General features: G+C 34.8%; 1 protein-coding gene across 1 annotated transcript; it reads left to right on the forward strand.

Annotated features, from left to right (window-relative positions):
* The first annotated feature begins 5,613 nt into the window (after positions 1-5,613).
* Positions 5,614-11,026, forward strand: LOC134272607 (soluble guanylate cyclase 88E-like). The gene is made up of 8 exons (XM_062754822.1): positions 5,614-5,704; positions 5,864-5,969; positions 7,929-8,080; positions 8,351-9,563; positions 9,653-9,790; positions 9,912-10,010; positions 10,299-10,390; positions 10,480-11,026. The coding sequence occupies exons 1-8, from the start codon at positions 5,669-5,671 to the stop codon at positions 10,867-10,869; spliced, it is 2,226 nt and encodes a 741-aa protein (XP_062610806.1). The 5' UTR covers positions 5,614-5,668; the 3' UTR covers positions 10,870-11,026.
* Positions 11,027-17,212: the final 6,186 nt, after the last annotated feature.

Consider the following 17,212-nt stretch of genomic DNA (forward strand, 5'->3'; position numbering starts at 1 on the left):
TTTGAAAGAGGAGGTCAGCCAGAAAAAAAATCATTTACCCTAAAAAACTTGACAAGCCAAGAAAAAAAAAAGTCCAAGCCCGAAAATCCTATTTCGGGGAGAGGGGTCCAACTTCGATCAGTCCTATTTTTTTTTTCAGATATATTACAATACCCTTAGTGGATTATACTTCAACAAAAAGTGGGGGTGGGGGCTGTACAGTTTCAATGAACATTACATTTTCTATAGTAAAGTTATGTCTGGGAAAAGGGGGGGGGTGATATTATGTGCCTGTAATTTGTCCTAATCAATCAGGACCCCCCCCCCCTTCTTATCAGTCATTAAATCACGGTCGTCAACATTCATTATATACTAAATATACAGCTTTTAGATAATGTAAATGTTTTTTTAACATCAGGTAATGAACTTTTGGAATCAACACGATAAAGAGTTAACACAATATAAAGATATTTTTAAATCACGTAAGAAAGAGTTGACATAACGTAATTATATATCCACATCACGGAATGGAGTTTTGACAGAATGTAATAAAGTATTGATATAATATAAAGATATGTTAACATTATGTTATACACTTTTTACACCACATAATAAAGCACTGACATAAAGGTAAGATGTGTTCACCTCACATCATGATGCCCTCGCCGTAAAATAAAGATAAATCCATATCACGTAATAATGCTTTGATATAATAGAAATATACACTCTCAAAAAGGAATGGGCTTTTGACTTTGTGTAATGATAAGCTTAATTATAAAACACAATTTACTTGACGTAATGCAGTTTTGACCTCACATTTTAAAGAAATAAAATTATGTAAAGAAAAATTCATCTCATGCAAGAAAGTTTTAACACAATGTAAACACATTATCACTTCATATAATGAATTTTTTACTTCAAGTTATGAAGTGCTGACATAATGAAAGGATGTATTTACTTCCTGTAATGCAGCATTGACATGATGTTAAGATATATTTACATCATCTCATAAGAAATGGACATAAAGTAAAGATATGTTCACATCACGTAATGATAAATTGACATAATAAATGCATAGCTGTATGCTATAAGGCAGTGATGGCGTTCCATATTTTAGTTTTTTATGCTTGTTAGATTTTTTTATGTGAAAAAGAGAATAAATAATCTGTCTTTGATGTTATTGGAAATAGATAATCTGTCCTTCACCGACATGGATTATATAAATATTGCATGTTGTTGAGTGTAACATTGAAAATTTTCACCCCAAGAAAACCATTGTCAACCGAGGCGCAGCCGAGGTTGACAATGGTTTTCGAGGGGTGAAAATTTTCAATGTTACACTCAACTACATGCAATATTTATTATATTATACTGAATGTTTTATACAAAAACATGTTACAGTGAACCGTGCGCGCATAAATTCCGCGCAGTCGCTATTTTTTGTAATACCACCCGTCGTCAAGCAATGTTGACTGTTGCTACGCAGGAGGGCGTGGCTTCATTATTCAGCGGGTAGTAGTGTTTTTTATCAAATGTTTCTCGACGAATCAGATTCAAGTAATTTACATGAAAGTATAATATATATAAATAATATGACTAGGTAAAATTTGCCACCACCCCCACCACCCCCTCCCAGACTTAAATAGATGCCCCTTACTATTTTCACATTAATGTTGTGTTCAACCAATGAAGCATTTTATCAGTTTTCTTAAAAAATAAAAGTTCTATCTCCATGAGCATTATAATTCTCACTGAAAAGCAAAAAAATATTCGATAGAAAGTTCTATCTCCATTTTCAATGTAATTTTTTTCATATTTCTGCTCAAAACTATTTATTATTAAGTTGATTTTGCCATAGTTTAGCATATTTTAAGCATTTATGCCTTATATCATCGTCCGAAAAGCTACGAGTAAAAAGATATTGATCCCCGAACTTTAACTTCAATATCCCAAAATTTTGCAAAATTCAGCTACAACCTTATAATTCTCAGGTGACGATAGTCTACTATGGAGAGATTGTGCAAAGTTTACATTCGGATTCCTCGACACCGGAATACAGGCTTGGGTCTATGGTCATGGATGTTGCAAATCATAGGCTTTTACACCGCCACGATTAACAAAAATAGCTAAAACAATTCTCGATTTTCTTAAATCTTCGATCAGCCAACAAAGAAAGTAATTCGGTTAATATAAGTAATATTCTTAACCATAAAAGGGTCCAGTCTTGTATTCCACCATATTTCAAACTTAAGACTACAACATGTATTTCCTACAACAGGCACGTAGTATCAGGGGGGGCCAGGGGGGGCCTGGCCCCCCCACTTTTTCTCCCGACATTACCTTTACTATAGAAAATGTATACTGAAAGGAAGGTTGGGCCCCCCACATTTCAGCACAGTGTAGTGTGATAAAGAAAATTTACCCCAAAAAGTGTGAATTGAAAGATAGTTGGTCTGGAAAAAAAAGTTAGCCACTACCTTAGGGCAAATTTTAATATTTTTTTTTTTTTTTTTTTTTTTTTGCTTGTCAACTTTTTCAGGTAAGTAAAAAAAAATTTTCTTAGGTTGGCCCCCCCACTTTCAAAAACGATGCTACGTGCCTGTACAAATATATATTTTTAGGATATTTATATATATTTATATATATTTATTGCTTCCAAACTTTTTAATTGCAAGAAAACTGAATATCGAGAATTTTAATCAATCCTCCATTGTATTCATATGTTCTTCATCTTACAACACCAGTTTTGACACGTTAAAACTTAAAAAGACGTGAATATAATTGTTAATGAGGACTTTAAATTACCAATTTGAAAGGGCCAACATTTAGTGAACCCTTATTTTTCAAAAAAAATATCAAATTTTATACATAGGTAACATACTGGTCCGAAGGACAGAGCAACATTGTCTTTGTTTGTTAAGCTCATTAATTAATTCTATTTGAATTTTAAAGGGACTGGAATTAAATTCAACAAGTTGCAGTCAAACTTATACCCATACACCCTACATGGAGGAAATTCAAAATAATGTCAAATTATATCAAATTAATATTTTTCAAAATATTTTTCAACAACCATATTAAATTTGAATGACAATATTTATATTTGATTCCGAGACTTTATAAAAAAAAATCCTTACACACAGTAACAAAGCAGGTTCTTGTAAATGTTCTAACAAACCTCTTACTTTCCTCCTCTCTTAAATATTAACAACAGTGAAGAAGAAACTTCACGACCACATGTTATGTGCAACAATAAAATCGAGAGGTGGTGTAAGAAGGATATGGAGACAACAAACATTATTCAGTATCAAAGTCCATAAAACAATACAAAATAGGAGCAGAGCAAACACGGACCTCCAAAACATCAGAGGTAGAATCAGGTGCCATGGAAGAGGGAGCATCCCCTGCCGACCGGTCACACCCGCCGTGTGCTCCTTGTCATGATCAATGTCAATAACGGAAAAATCCGTCGTCAATTGAAAGACTTGTATAAATAGTGGACTAACAATTAGTATGAAAAACGCCAGTCAGCATTTAACTTAATGATAAATTATGATTGCTGACAAGGTCATTGTATCGACCATAGAACTTACGAAATGATAACTTTAAACGAGACTGCTGATATTCTTGTTTTATCAACTTGGTTGTCAATAATTTACCTCGTTTTAGAAATTGTTCATACATAGAGCATGTTCTTGCGTATCGAATCAACTGAGATATATTCACTACGTATGCAGGTGATGAAGGTATATTGTTGCATAAGTAAGGGAAGTTGACTATAGAAAAGTTAAAGTCATCACGTTTATCACATAGCTTGGTTGTTAGATTACCATTAACGTCTTTTTCAAGTAAAATTTTCAAGTATGAAACAGCTGTGTCAGACTCTGTGGTATTTTTTATCTCAAGCTCTCCAGGACATAACGTATCGACGTAGGAATGGAAATTACCATTGTCAATTGACAATACGTCGTCGATTTATCTGAATGTCGAGTTGACGGCCACAGCAAGTGTTTTTTTCTTTTCATGCATAAGATTTTGCACAAATTCTGCTTCATATCAATACAAAATAGGTCTGCTAATAACAGAGCGCAATTTGTATCATGGGAATTCCAATAGATTGTTGAAAGACATGGTCTCCAAAAACCACATAGATATTGTCAATCAGAAACTCAAGCATCTTTTTGATGTCAACTTCAGAGTACTGGTGTGTGCAATCAGAATCTGTTTTAACAAAATAATTTTGCAAACGACCAATGACCAGATAAGTAAATTTACGAGTTCCATTTTTATTGAAGAAACAGCTGTCAATGATAATCAGATGTAGATATTAAAAAAATTCCAAGGAACGCCTGGAAATTTGAAACCCAAAATTTTGCCAAAATCAACAACATAAAAAGTTGTGTCTTGAAAGCTCTATATACAACTATCCCCCGCGAGAAATGATAGTACAATCTTTTTGACATCAAAAATTGACAACTTCTTTTAATTCAATTAAAATGGAACTCGTAAATTTACTTACCGATACCTTGTAATTGGTCATCTGCAATTTTTTGTAAAACTTATTCTGGATGTTCACATAAGTACTCTGAAGTTGACGCTAAAAAGATGTTTAAGTTTCTGGTTAATACGAGTATCAAGTTTACAACAAAGCTCAATGATAAGCGTGATAACTTAAAATATTACACTTTCATGTAAATTAGTTGATTCTGATTGGTCGAGAAACATTTGTTAAAAAACACTATTTTCGCTGAATAATGAAGCCACGCCCTCCAGCGTAGCAACAGTCAACATTGCTTGACGACGGGTGATATTCCAAAAAATAGCGACTGCGCCGAATTTATGTGCGCACAGTTCACTGTTATATGTTTTTGTATAAAACATTCAGTATAATATAATAAATATTGCATGTAGTTGAGTGTAACATTGAAAAATTTCACCCCTCGAAAACAATTGTCAACCTCGACTGCGCCTCGGTTGACAATGGTTTTCTTGGGGTGAAAATTTTCAATGTTACACTCAACTACATGCAATATTTTCATAATGCAATCTAAAATAAAATATGTTTCTTTTAAATTATATTATTATTATTCAAAATAAGGTAAACCAAAAGGGTACTAATGCTCCACACAGATTTTTTTTCATATTTAAAAATGAAATAAAAAAAAAAATTATAAAAATATTCAAAATAAAACTTATTCATTTTTAATATTATTTTAATATTATATTATCTTATTTTACAAAATAAGGTAATCCAATCTATAATAGTGGTTCACATCGACTTTATTCGCGCACAAGCACCTGACGTCGGATTTTTGGGTCGGTAATGGGGTGCTAAGATGACGCTAATACCAACCATTATCAGCTCATTAATTGTCGTGTGTTGTCATGGCTTTTACATTTTTGTTGATCTCTCTCAAACAATTTATATTCTGAGCTTTTATTCCTTTTTTAACAAATTTGTAAGGTAAGATTTGTATCTATATTTCTAATGTTAATTTTAAACAATTACTGGAGTATTTTATTCAATTAAACGGAAAAGTCATTTATGGTTAATAACAAAATAATTTTACATGTATATATTTCAACCTGCATACGTATACCTTTATATAGTTCCTCTTTTTTTGTTTTGTGAGAAATTATTATCACATTTCTTATTTAGATTGGATGCTAGAGAAAACTTGTCTAAATAATGTATAGAATTATCGACAAAATAAAAGCAAATCGAGTAAGTAGTTTTCTAAAAAAAATATTTTTTTCGCCAAAATGTCTAGCAAAGTCACCACAGTTTTCATTTCTTTTATCTATGCTTACGTTAAAGAAACTTATTGGTCCTTTAGACAATTGAATGCTTATAATATGTAATAAACGTGCATTCACTTAACAGACTCACGAGAAACAGAAAACCCTGCCCTGTGATGTTAAATCTCTGGCCAGTTCCATCAACATTGGAGAGGTTTTGGAGGTTACACAGCCTTCCATCATTGGTCGAGGTTCGTACACTTGTTGAACGTCTGAGTTATTATTTATGATAACTTCTAGCATAAATGGAATAAATACATTGAACCATTATGAACTAATTGCTGATGCCTGTAATGTATTTCAAAATTAAAGTAGTGGTCCGAACTGACATCTTGAAGGTTCGGGTAAAAAAAAAGAATCACTGTTTTTATATAGTATTGGCATCAACGATAGTGGGAAACATGGGATAATTTGCATAACGGGCTTCGACCATGTTTTCCACTATCGTTGATGTCCCTGGCATACTATACTAACTTGACAGTGATTCCTTATATTTCCATTTCATTGTGAAATAAAATTGTAGATTTAGACTTTAAAAATGTAGACATGGATTTAAATTACACGAAGACTCCAATGCCAAATATATACATTTGTGGTATCTTTCCATTATATAAACACACAGAGAGAAAATATCTTTAATTTTGTATAAAGTTTGTCAGAGGTCAGAGGTCAATACATGACCTAATCACATGGCGCAGTAATATATACCGGTACACAAATATAAAATGATGACTAGATCTACTTGCTTTTCATGTATAAAAAATGAACAAAATAAGCAAGTAAAATAATTGTTTTATCTTAAACAAGTATTTCATACATTTTTGTCGATCGATTTAACCTGTGTACATTGAGAATATAGGCCTAGCCTACCGATGGAAACTACCCTTTGTTTACACTGTTTAATGTCACTTTTGTTACCTTATTTTTTTGTTTTTTTGGTAGTTTTAAGTTTAATCTCCTTGATAGAGGCTGAAACTATATTTTTTTTTAAATAAAATTCTACTCACGATAAATGTGTATCTGTTAGAAAATATCAAAGCATTGCAATCACGCCACGAACAGCTGACAAACACCTAGATCCGCGCCATCGTACTTCAATGTAAGCTGTCGCCAGTGTCTCCGTGTTTACATCATATGTATGCTTTTAGTTACTGAAATCGTAGATATACTTGATTGCAAATTAACTGGCTCGGACAAGTCTCTCCATCCATCGGATCCATCCATTCCTTTCAGGCGACCAAAATTCCTCCAACTTTTTATCATCAATCTTCGGACGTGTGTCTTGTGTCTTTTCAGCATCGATTATCAATTTTCACAAATAAAAATATTCCCAGACAACAATCTTTTCACTATTACTGATCACAAGTGGCATTTAACAAAATATTTCCTTCGAAATAGAATTCTTTGCCTGATGAATTCGAAGCGTAACCGCCTTTCAAGCCGATTTACGCTTTGCGTACTTTTGTCGGAAATCTACGGCGACCGGTTAGTGCAATATTTATATCCAAATATATTTAATTGTCAATTTCAAATGTATATATAAGTAATAAATAACAAGTTTATAAATTGGGAATTGAAGTACTGATCAAATCTTCTGAGAAGGCCTTCGGCCTTCACAGGATTTGATCACGTGACCGACCTACTTCAATTCCCATTGAAGTTTATAAACTTGTTATTTATTTCTTAATTACAATAGTCCTCGTCCACTGACGTCAAACACAAAGGCAGCCGCACGAGATTTACATGCATATTTGGCCTCCTTAGCGTCAGGCACAGAGATAGATACGCAAGAGATTTGCATGCATATTAGGTTTCCTTAGCTCCTGACCTGTAGACCTGCCTAATTTACAATCCGGTAGATTTATCAATAAATCATCTCCTCTAACTTTTAAAGGGTTATCACAGAGAAAAAAAAGAAATGGAAATATTAGCAAATGTTACACCTTTGTTTTTAATAATAAATTTTGGATACGGAATGCTCCGTCTACTTGACCAATACGTAGGGCTCACGGCGGGTTTGACCGGTCAACAGGGGATACTTACTCCTCCAGACTCTGGCATTTTCTGAGACCCTGTTCGCAGATTTGTATTGTTTGAAGTTAAATGAGATCGATTACTGTTTGTTACTTCATCCTTTTTCCTTCTGACAGGAATATGCCGTGACGAGCCCCTGACAGACTCTGGTAAGAAGCTGCAGTTGATAAAGATGCTGTGTCTGACCGTGTTACCTATCCTAGGGCTCTGGGCCTACACAGTATACACCCTGGCAGACATTATTGAGGCCAAAAACGAAAATGAGTCGGCAAGTTATTAACCTAGTTTAGTCACTTTCCAAAACGTCTTTCAGCTAATTAGTAATTTAAAAAGAGATGAAAGAAATTCTAATAGATAAAAGTGAATTGAATCAAAATAAAATTTTGAGATTTTTTGAGACAAAAATATTTTTTAAATACATCCATATTTGACATCCTTGTACATGCTTCTATTTTTTATACTAGTAAAGCTTTTGCATAACATTATAGGAACTTCGAAAATACACATTCATGTAGAGAACCATTATTTACTTATGCAGACAAGAAGTGCATTGGAGTTCAGCGTTGAGTTGGGTAAGTTGGTTCACCATCTACAGAAGGAACGTGACATGAGTGTGTTATACCTAAGTGCCCTGGGTCCACAAACCAGGACATTCTTACTGGCCGAGTACATCGAGACAGACCAAGCCATCAGCAAACTTTCAAGGTGGCCTGGAAACCTCGACGAACTGGAAAGAGAAAAATTCGACACCCGGGAAAATCTACAACAGTATCTGTCTCGCAGACGACAGGTTCTGAGTCCCACAAGATACAGTCTTCAGGATGAGATAGAATTCTACTCTAGTATTATCGAAGTTGTCATCATCTGGATGTACAACTCAATCAACGAGTCCAAGTTTGCCTTGGTGTGGAAGACATTGGTGGCTTATCAGAAACTGACCAGCGCCAAGGAGGCGGTGGGAGTTGAAAGAGCTTTAGGCACGGTGTATTACGCAAATGGAGGATTCGAAAATCACGCATATTTTGAAATGTACAATAATAGGGTACATAATTTTCGAGCATACTATAAAACGGCGAGAAGGTATTCCAAACGTGTCGTAGATCTGTACACTGTGAATGTAGCCTCCGCTGGTAATAATGTCACCGAAATCATCGACAGCTACAGATTCGAGATTCAACAACACGTCCAAGGCATTAACAACACACAGGCGAATCTGGCCAAAGCAAGATGGTGGTTTGACAATATGACGTTGTACCTCGATACCTTGCTGGACATTCAGCAGGACCTAGGTAACGAGATCCTCTTTGTATTAGACAGTGTTTTAGAGAACGCAACACGGGATTTGGCAGTAAGCGCAATATTCCTCGTGGTGGTCATCCTCATGTGTCCACTAATCATCTTTGTCACAGAAAACTTGACCAGTGTTATTCAGAAGTACGCCTTAACCCTTGTGGACAAAACAAAAGAACTAAGTTTGGAGAAAAAAGTGACAGACTCGTTGCTATATCAGATGGTACCTAAACAGGTAGCCGACAAGTTGAAAAAGTGCGTGCATATCGATGCCGAGTATTTTAAATCTGTGACGATATTTTTCTCCGATATTTGTGGATTCGCCTCCATTTCTACCACGTCATCACCGATGGATATCGTACAACTGCTCAATACGATTTATGTCACCATCGACGATCTTTTAGACGACTATGACGTTTATAAAGTGGAGACAATCAACGATTGCTACATGGTAGCCTCGGGTAAGTATTTTGATTTTTTATTCTTGAATACGATGGAAAAGATATTTTATTTGATACACGCATTATAATAATCGATTCATTTATTTAAGGTTTACCAAATCGGAACAAAGACAAACATGCAGGAGAAATTGCAACATTTGCCTTAGATCTCTTGGCTCTAACAAAGCACAAGCAGTTTACCATACTTGGAGACAGAAGAATAGAACTGAGAATTGGAGTAAACTCTGGTTTGTATTCAAAGAACCAGTAATGCTTTCTGTAAGCAGATATATCAAATCCATCAGTTTGGAGACTTTCATGATTAAAAAAAACTATTTTTGCTCTATTCACAATTTATTTCTGTCCTAGGTCCATGTATGGCTGGCATTGTGGGTTCGATCTTGCCTCGTTATTGCCTGTTTGGTGACACTGTGAATACAGCATCAAGGATGAAGTCAATAAGCTTACGTAAGTTGGAGTTTTTAAGGAGAATTTGTATAGAAATACCTGATGAACATTAGTAAACAACGACAATTTCTATAATTAAACCCATTCTTATACTTTTACTTCGGTCGCTTTTGCTGGAAAAATATGAAAGGTGTCAGATGTTGAAAATAAGCTAGATTTGAATACCTTGAATAAATGCCTTTAAGTCCAAAAATTGTATTCATTTAGTCTTTAGAACCGTAAAAATTTGTAATTAAAATACCGGTATCTTGAATGACTATCTAGCCGATTTTTTTCTTGTATGGACAGCAAACAGAATCAACATAAGCCAGTCTACTTACACAGCTCTCCATAAAATTGGTGGATTTGTTGTTAGAAAACGAGGAACAGTTCTTGTCAAGGTAAGAGAAAGAATGCAAACTACATCTATAATCCATTTCAAAAATACACAAACTTACTGTTTTGATAACGATGGACATGGGTATTTCAGGGTAAAGGTGAGATGGTCACGTACTGGTTGATTGGAAAGAAAAAGTCCGAGGAGGGCGGGTCCTTCCATCTCACTGACTCAGAGTCCACCGAAGATGTTGATGCTCCAATAGAAGAACTACCAGGGGAGATTACTCAATTCACAGATCCGCACCTGCGCTCTGCTCTCTCTTTACCACTTCCGGGTCGCCAAGCTGCGGTGACCTTAAATTATTCCCAACAGCATGGAAATACGCCACATGAGTCCTCAATAAAAACTGAAGAAAAAACAGAGAAAGAGAAAACAGGTTTGAGGGCGCTTATTTCGGAGAAGCTTGACAAAGTTGCTCGTGTTTTGCCAAATACTTTCCAACTGACAGAGGAAAATGGTGAAAAGGAAGAAAACAAGTGAAATTTATGAATCTTCAAGATGCTGAAGAAAACTAAAACTTAACCATTGCATCATTTATATTAATATTTTTGTAAAATGTGATTTGTGTTTGTTAACTTTAACATACATGTAAATGAATATTTTGTTTTACATTTACTGGCATTTAGAATATCATAATAAAGACTCGTTCTAATTTTTTGACAAATTGTTCATAGGGATGGCGAAGTTAACTTTAGTTTCACCAGGAAATAACTACCTTTTACGCTCGACATTTCTAATGTCCTCCTTTCATATCTAGGTTTCCTTTGAGAATTTCTTAACAGTCATTCTGTGTTGTTAAATGATTTTATATATTCAATTTTGCAGCTTGGTCTTTTGGTTTTGCAAAATAAATTCCTAATAAAGGTTATCATTTGTTTAGGTAGTTTATAAACATTGATCATATGAACGTGAATGCTTTTGACTAAACGGAATTAATGCGTTTACTTTAACTGCCATTATAGATATGAGTTTTGAAAATGTGTTAAGTTATACCCTTTCCTTGAAAATGGTTTTAAAGCAAATTGGACAAAATATGATACTAGTTTAATTGCCAAACTTCTTTGACTACAATTTTTTCATATGTATTATAAGCCACTCGAACCACTGGCGGATTTAAGGGGGGGCGTGGGGGGCGCACGCCCCTCCCCCCTAAAATTTTCAAAGTATGATGTGACTAATATTTATCATGCCACATTTTGGTACAAAACCAACCAAACCACTGTTATTCTGCCTGGTTTTACTCTTAAAATACACAAAAATCCAGGAGCTAATACACAAAAATCCAGGAGCTTCCGGGGGCTGCGCCCCCTGGTCCCCCCATTCAAAGTATGATATAACTAGTATTAAACACGGCGTACTTTGGTACATCACTAACCAATACCACTATTAGTAAGTACTGAGTAGGTAAATCGTTTATTATGGTGGCATGTGTTACAATACAATGAGAACTGAGAAACATTCAATACAATATTATCATTCAAACATCCGAACCTATATGCCACTTTTAACAAAAAAAATTAAAAAATATGCACTATCATAGTGACTGGTTTTACTTAAAAACGAAAACCCAGGAGCTTCCGGGGGCTTCGCCCCCTGGCCCCCACCAGGGCTTCGCCCTGGACCCACTGGGGGCCTTAAGGCGGCCCCCAGACCCCTTGCCTCAACAAAGTTATCCACGCCCCCTAACCACAAATCCTGTATCCGCCCCTGCGAACCACCCATAAAAAAACGCTTGAACATTACATATAAAATTCAGAACAAAGCTTTAAACTGCCAGAATATATATTAAATTCAATAAAACAAATATATAAATTAACACCAATACAGTAAATAGTGCAATTAATAACTTTTAATTTTTTCAATATGGTTGTAGATTTTAACTCGAATTTCCTCCATGAAACATATCATTGACATGCATTGACAGAGCTCACTGCTTCACTATGAATTGAACATTACTTGTTTGACGAAGATTTGGCTGCTGTTTCCTTTTGTTTCTGCTTAAAAGCAATCCATCTTGGTTTATGCATAATGAATCCGGTATCTTATACATCGCCACTCTCATGTCTGTGAGAGGAACGAACGACAACTCTGCATGGGAGATTGACACATTGCATGTTTCATCTATTTTTAAAGCGTTTTAAAGGTCAGGGTCATATTACAAAGGTACCTTTACAATGGAGGGTTTTTATACCCCCGCTTGAAAAGCGGGAGGGTATATAGTAATCGTTAATTCCGTCTGTACGTCCTTCCGTCTGTCCGTCCGTCCGTCTGTTACGCTTTGGGGTACCCATCTCTTATCCGCAACTCCTCTCATACCACTGAATGAAATTTGATGAAACTTTCACAGAATCTTTATTACATATTGCCATTGTGCACCTCCTATTTTACTTTTTGATCCGACACATATTTTGGGTTTTCCGGCCACAGCAAAACATGGACTTTGCCATTTTAACTATATGGAGGCGGGGGGTATCATTTAGTGAGCTCATCGCTCACAGTACCTCTAGTTTTGTGTAGTACGTCATCAAAAAGTGGTGTAATGAGCCTCTTTAATCCGAATAGTTTTACTTAAATTGTTGAACTCCCTGAACGATATTGTGAAAAGACAAATCCTTTTTTAAAAATCTTTTTACCCCCCACCCCCCTCCCCTTGTACGCCTTGCAGAAAAAACTAGTAAATAGATATCTTACATTTCTCCCAATGTGAAATTTGTTATCTTGAGATCTGATTTTTTTCGCGAGACTTTATTGGTCATACACTGAAACTCTTTTCTTATCGATATTTAGAATACCGGGTAATTAAAAAGGAGCGCATACTGAGTATTGAGCAAGATTCCAATACTGTTTTTAAAATATGGCTGTTGCACTAGATCATGGACTCTGAAGTTCGGCTGGATTGTTTTAATTTATTTATGAATTAAAAGGTAAAGTGCATGATTCTTTGGACATTGTACGTTTTATCTGCTCTTAGGTATTTAACGGACAAACAAATTGCATATTTTTAATGAAAATAAGTGCTTCTTCCAATGATATAGAATTCATTTACCCTAGGAGTTAGGGTGGGGATCTATAGAACACACAGATATATATTTAAGGAATCACTGTCTAATTAGTATAGTATGCCAGGGCATCAACAATAGTGGGAAACATCGGATAATTTTCATAACAGGCGAAGCCCGTTATGCATAAATTATCCCATGTTTCCCACTATTGTTGATGTCCCTGGCATATTATACTAACTAAGACAGTGATTCCTTATATTTCCATTTCATTGTGAAATAAAATTGTAGATTTAGACTTTAAAAATATAGACATAGATTTAAATTACACGAGGACTCCCATGCCAATGAAAATATTCCTCGCCCACTGACGTCAAACACAAATGCAGATTTACATGCATAGCTGGCCTCCTTAGCGTCAGGCACAGTGACAGATGTGAACGAGATTTGCATGCGTATTAGGCCTCCTTAGCTCCTGACCTATCGACCTGCCTAATTTACATTCTGGTAGAATTATCAAGAATTATCAAGAAACCAACTCCGCTAACCTTCAAAGAGTTATCATAGAGAAAACAAGATGTGTTTGTGAAACACAATGCGCCCGGCGGCAAGAAGTTTTGTGTCGCAGTAGGATCTGACATTTTGAAAAAAAAAACTATTTTAGCATATAGGTCACAGGCAAGGGCACAAGATCATTGACCTTTATGTAATTTGAAAGAATTTTATAAGTGGAATATGCATACCAAATATGAAGAATCTATCTCTCATGGTTCAAAAGTTATGGTAAATGTTCAAAAAAGCTATTTTTAACATATAGGTCACAGCCAAGGTCAAAAGGTCATTGACCTTTGTGTCATTTGTAAGATTTTAATTAGTGGAGTATGCATACCAAATATAAAGTCTCTATCTTTCAAGGTTCAAAAGTTATGGCGAAGGTTAAAGTTTGCAGACAAAGACGTTTTTTTTTTGCATATAGGTCACAGTCAAGGTCACTAGGTCATTGAACTTGGTAGTATTTGAAAGAGTTTAATTAGTGGAGTATGCATACTAAATATTTTAGTCTCTATCTTTCATGATTCAAAAGTTATGACGAAGGTTAAAGTTTGCAGACAAACAGACAAACAAACAGATAAACAGACAAAGAGACAGACAGGACAAAAACAATATACGCCTCGGATCTATCGATACGGGCGCATAATAAAAATTAGCAATGGAAATATTTAAAAATATTTCTTTTAAAATCCTTGTCTATGCTTTCGACCTTTGGTACTAATAAGAAGACAATCTAAATACATGGTCATGATAAACAAGATTCTGATGAGGAAATTGGGTGTTAGGGAGTATATTACTATATATCTCTACTGGTCTTATGGTGATCTCAGCGAGATGTCGTCGGGACTAAAAGTTTGATCTGGTGTCCCTACGACATCTCAGAGCAATCCAATACAACTTTATTAGGGATTTTTGCCCCGACTTGGACCGCTCGTTTCAATCAATATGGATTGAAATGAATTAGCTGTCCGCTTCAACTTTTTTCTTTGGACATCCCTTTCAGTCTCTATCACTATAAAACTTTTCTTTCTTACCTTTAAAGGTTTAAATCAAACAAAATATAATGTTGTTGATTTTTCATAGAAATATCCCATTCATTTAAACCTCCTATGCTGAAGAGTTCTGCAATAGTCTGCTTTAATAATTCGTTCTACTGCTATTTCCAATGGGAATGAACTATAGTACGAAGTATTCCAAGCAGACTATTGCAGAACCCTTGCCTCGTAACAAAGAGTTATCTCTCTTTGATTCCCAAATAAGTAATGTTTTATGAAAATCCATACAAATATCTATAAAGATAATAAAAATCATTATAAAATGTTAACTTTTGAAAATTGACTTTGAGTTAGGCGGGAGAACAATACTATCGATCGCAGTTGTTGTTTTTGCCTATTACAACCTTGTACTATTTGAATTCTAGATGCCCAGGAAAACAGAAAATATTAATGCATTGTTTCGGAGGGTTGTTCGAAAAAGTTTGTGGACGATGTCTTCGTTACACTACTTTCTTGATTCGTATTTATACAAGTTATCATTAGTCTTCTTCTTAATCATTCAAACTGCCGTTCCAGTGGCTATGGATTTCAGAATTTAGGAAGTAACGTCCTTGCTTTTCATAGCAATGTACAATACCAAGGAGCAGAGAGGAAATTCAATAAAATATATGCACGTTATACATAATATGCTCAACGGAGACCTACCCACACACACAATAAACCCTGATCCAGAGGCCATAAATTTTAAGTTTTGAAGGAAGCATTCTCCTAATTATTACAAGGAAAATCTGTTTGTTGCTTAAACACACAGGAGCAAAGAATAAGATTTTTTAAGAAATAGACATATGATCAAATAGCTCAAGTATCCCTGTAACAATTTCAGGCAATTTGTACATTTTTGGTAGAGGGTTCAATGTTTATTACAACATACCAACTCTTATATTGTTTGAAGTCCAAGAGTAAAGAATCTTTTTTGAAGATTAAAAATTTTTGATGGGTTTAATTTGTCCTACCTTTCGGGACCCAGGGGGAAAGAAACCATTACATTTGTATTTTTTTCACCCTTTAACCACATGGCTTTAGCTGATTTACAAAATTTTCATGAAATATTGAGAAATTCCATGTATCATCATTTGGTCTCAGTATGTAAGTTGTGCATTTTTTCATTCTTAAATGCTTCTAATCCTTCAAGGGCCTAGAACAGGCTATTGTTACAGTACACCTGTAGAGAGAATTTAATTTTTTCAAATAGTAATACACATTTTCAAATACATACTTTACAATTTGCAAAGTATTAAGGAAAATCAGCAAAACGTTTTGATTACCCACCCAAAATTCACTACCACTATGAGGCATCAAACAAATGTACATGAAGCTATCTGTGCACATCCTTCAAGGATGCGTAAATCACTTTTAAACAATTTTACGGTGGTATAATTATGATTCGCAAGAGTAGGCAAGTATTTATACACTGGAAACAATTATTAACTTGGTTGATATTGGTTAATGAGCACAAGCGTTCGAAAAACTAACCTGACTGTAGTTCCTATCGGTAGCAAAAGGAGTACAAAGAGCAAAAAATCAAGGTGAACTTTTATAAAAAGATGTTTCCAAAAATTGTTGTATCAAAACAGACATAGACATATATTAATCTTATTAATGGTTCTGGTTTAGGATTGGAAAGTGTTGTTTCGATCAAATTTTTGAATGCTTTTGAGTAATTTTCTCTCCGACATGTTGCAGTACACAAACGAAAGGAGGGGTTTTACACATGTCGACCATTTTCTTTAAAGATGTGCTTCTTTGGTATGCTTTCTTTGACTGGGACCAACATTTTATCAAAGTTTTTTTTCAGTATTACTTTACATTCTATTGCTATCAAACTGATGTAGACCAAATAATTAATTCATTATTTATAATTTAAGTACATGTAAAAAGTTTAATTTTGAAAATTCATTATTTAGAATTTAATTAAAAACTCCATATCTATGATCTGCAATCGGAATCGTGCTAAGTGAGATGAGAAATACTATCAATTATTTCTAAACGTTGTCGGAGCAATTCACATAAATCGACCTAATCTGGAACGATGCAGTTCTAATGGTCCACAGTCACTTAGCGCCTCATTTTTGGCAACTGTTGCGAAACTGCTTATTGTCATAGTAACGGAGAAAAACAAAGCTTACTCTCTCCGAAATTGTGATGTACAGCCATCTTGGAAAAGTTAAAATAAGCTGGATTTTAACGTTCTGGATTATGTAAGTATAATTTAAATAC

The sequence above is a fragment of the Saccostrea cucullata genome, unplaced genomic scaffold, assembly GCF_032062105.1.
Source record: "Saccostrea cucullata isolate Sc308-1 unplaced genomic scaffold, CSIRO_AGI_Scuc_v1 ctg1073, whole genome shotgun sequence".
Lineage (NCBI taxonomy): Eukaryota > Metazoa > Mollusca > Bivalvia > Ostreida > Ostreidae > Saccostrea > Saccostrea cuccullata.

What these genes read in the sequence shown, in the direction of transcription:
- LOC134272607 (XM_062754822.1), top strand. Translation starts at nt 5,669, where the DNA reads ATGTATAGAATTATCGACAAAATAAAAGCAAATCGA. An exon ending in TTGCTACATGGTAGCCTCGG is followed by an intron (nt 9,564 to 9,652) that starts GTAAGTATTTTG and finishes CATTTATTTAAG; the next exon opens with GTTTACCAAATCGGAACAAA. An exon ending in GATGAAGTCAATAAGCTTAC is followed by an intron (nt 10,011 to 10,298) that starts GTAAGTTGGAGT and finishes TTGTATGGACAG; the next exon opens with CAAACAGAATCAACATAAGC.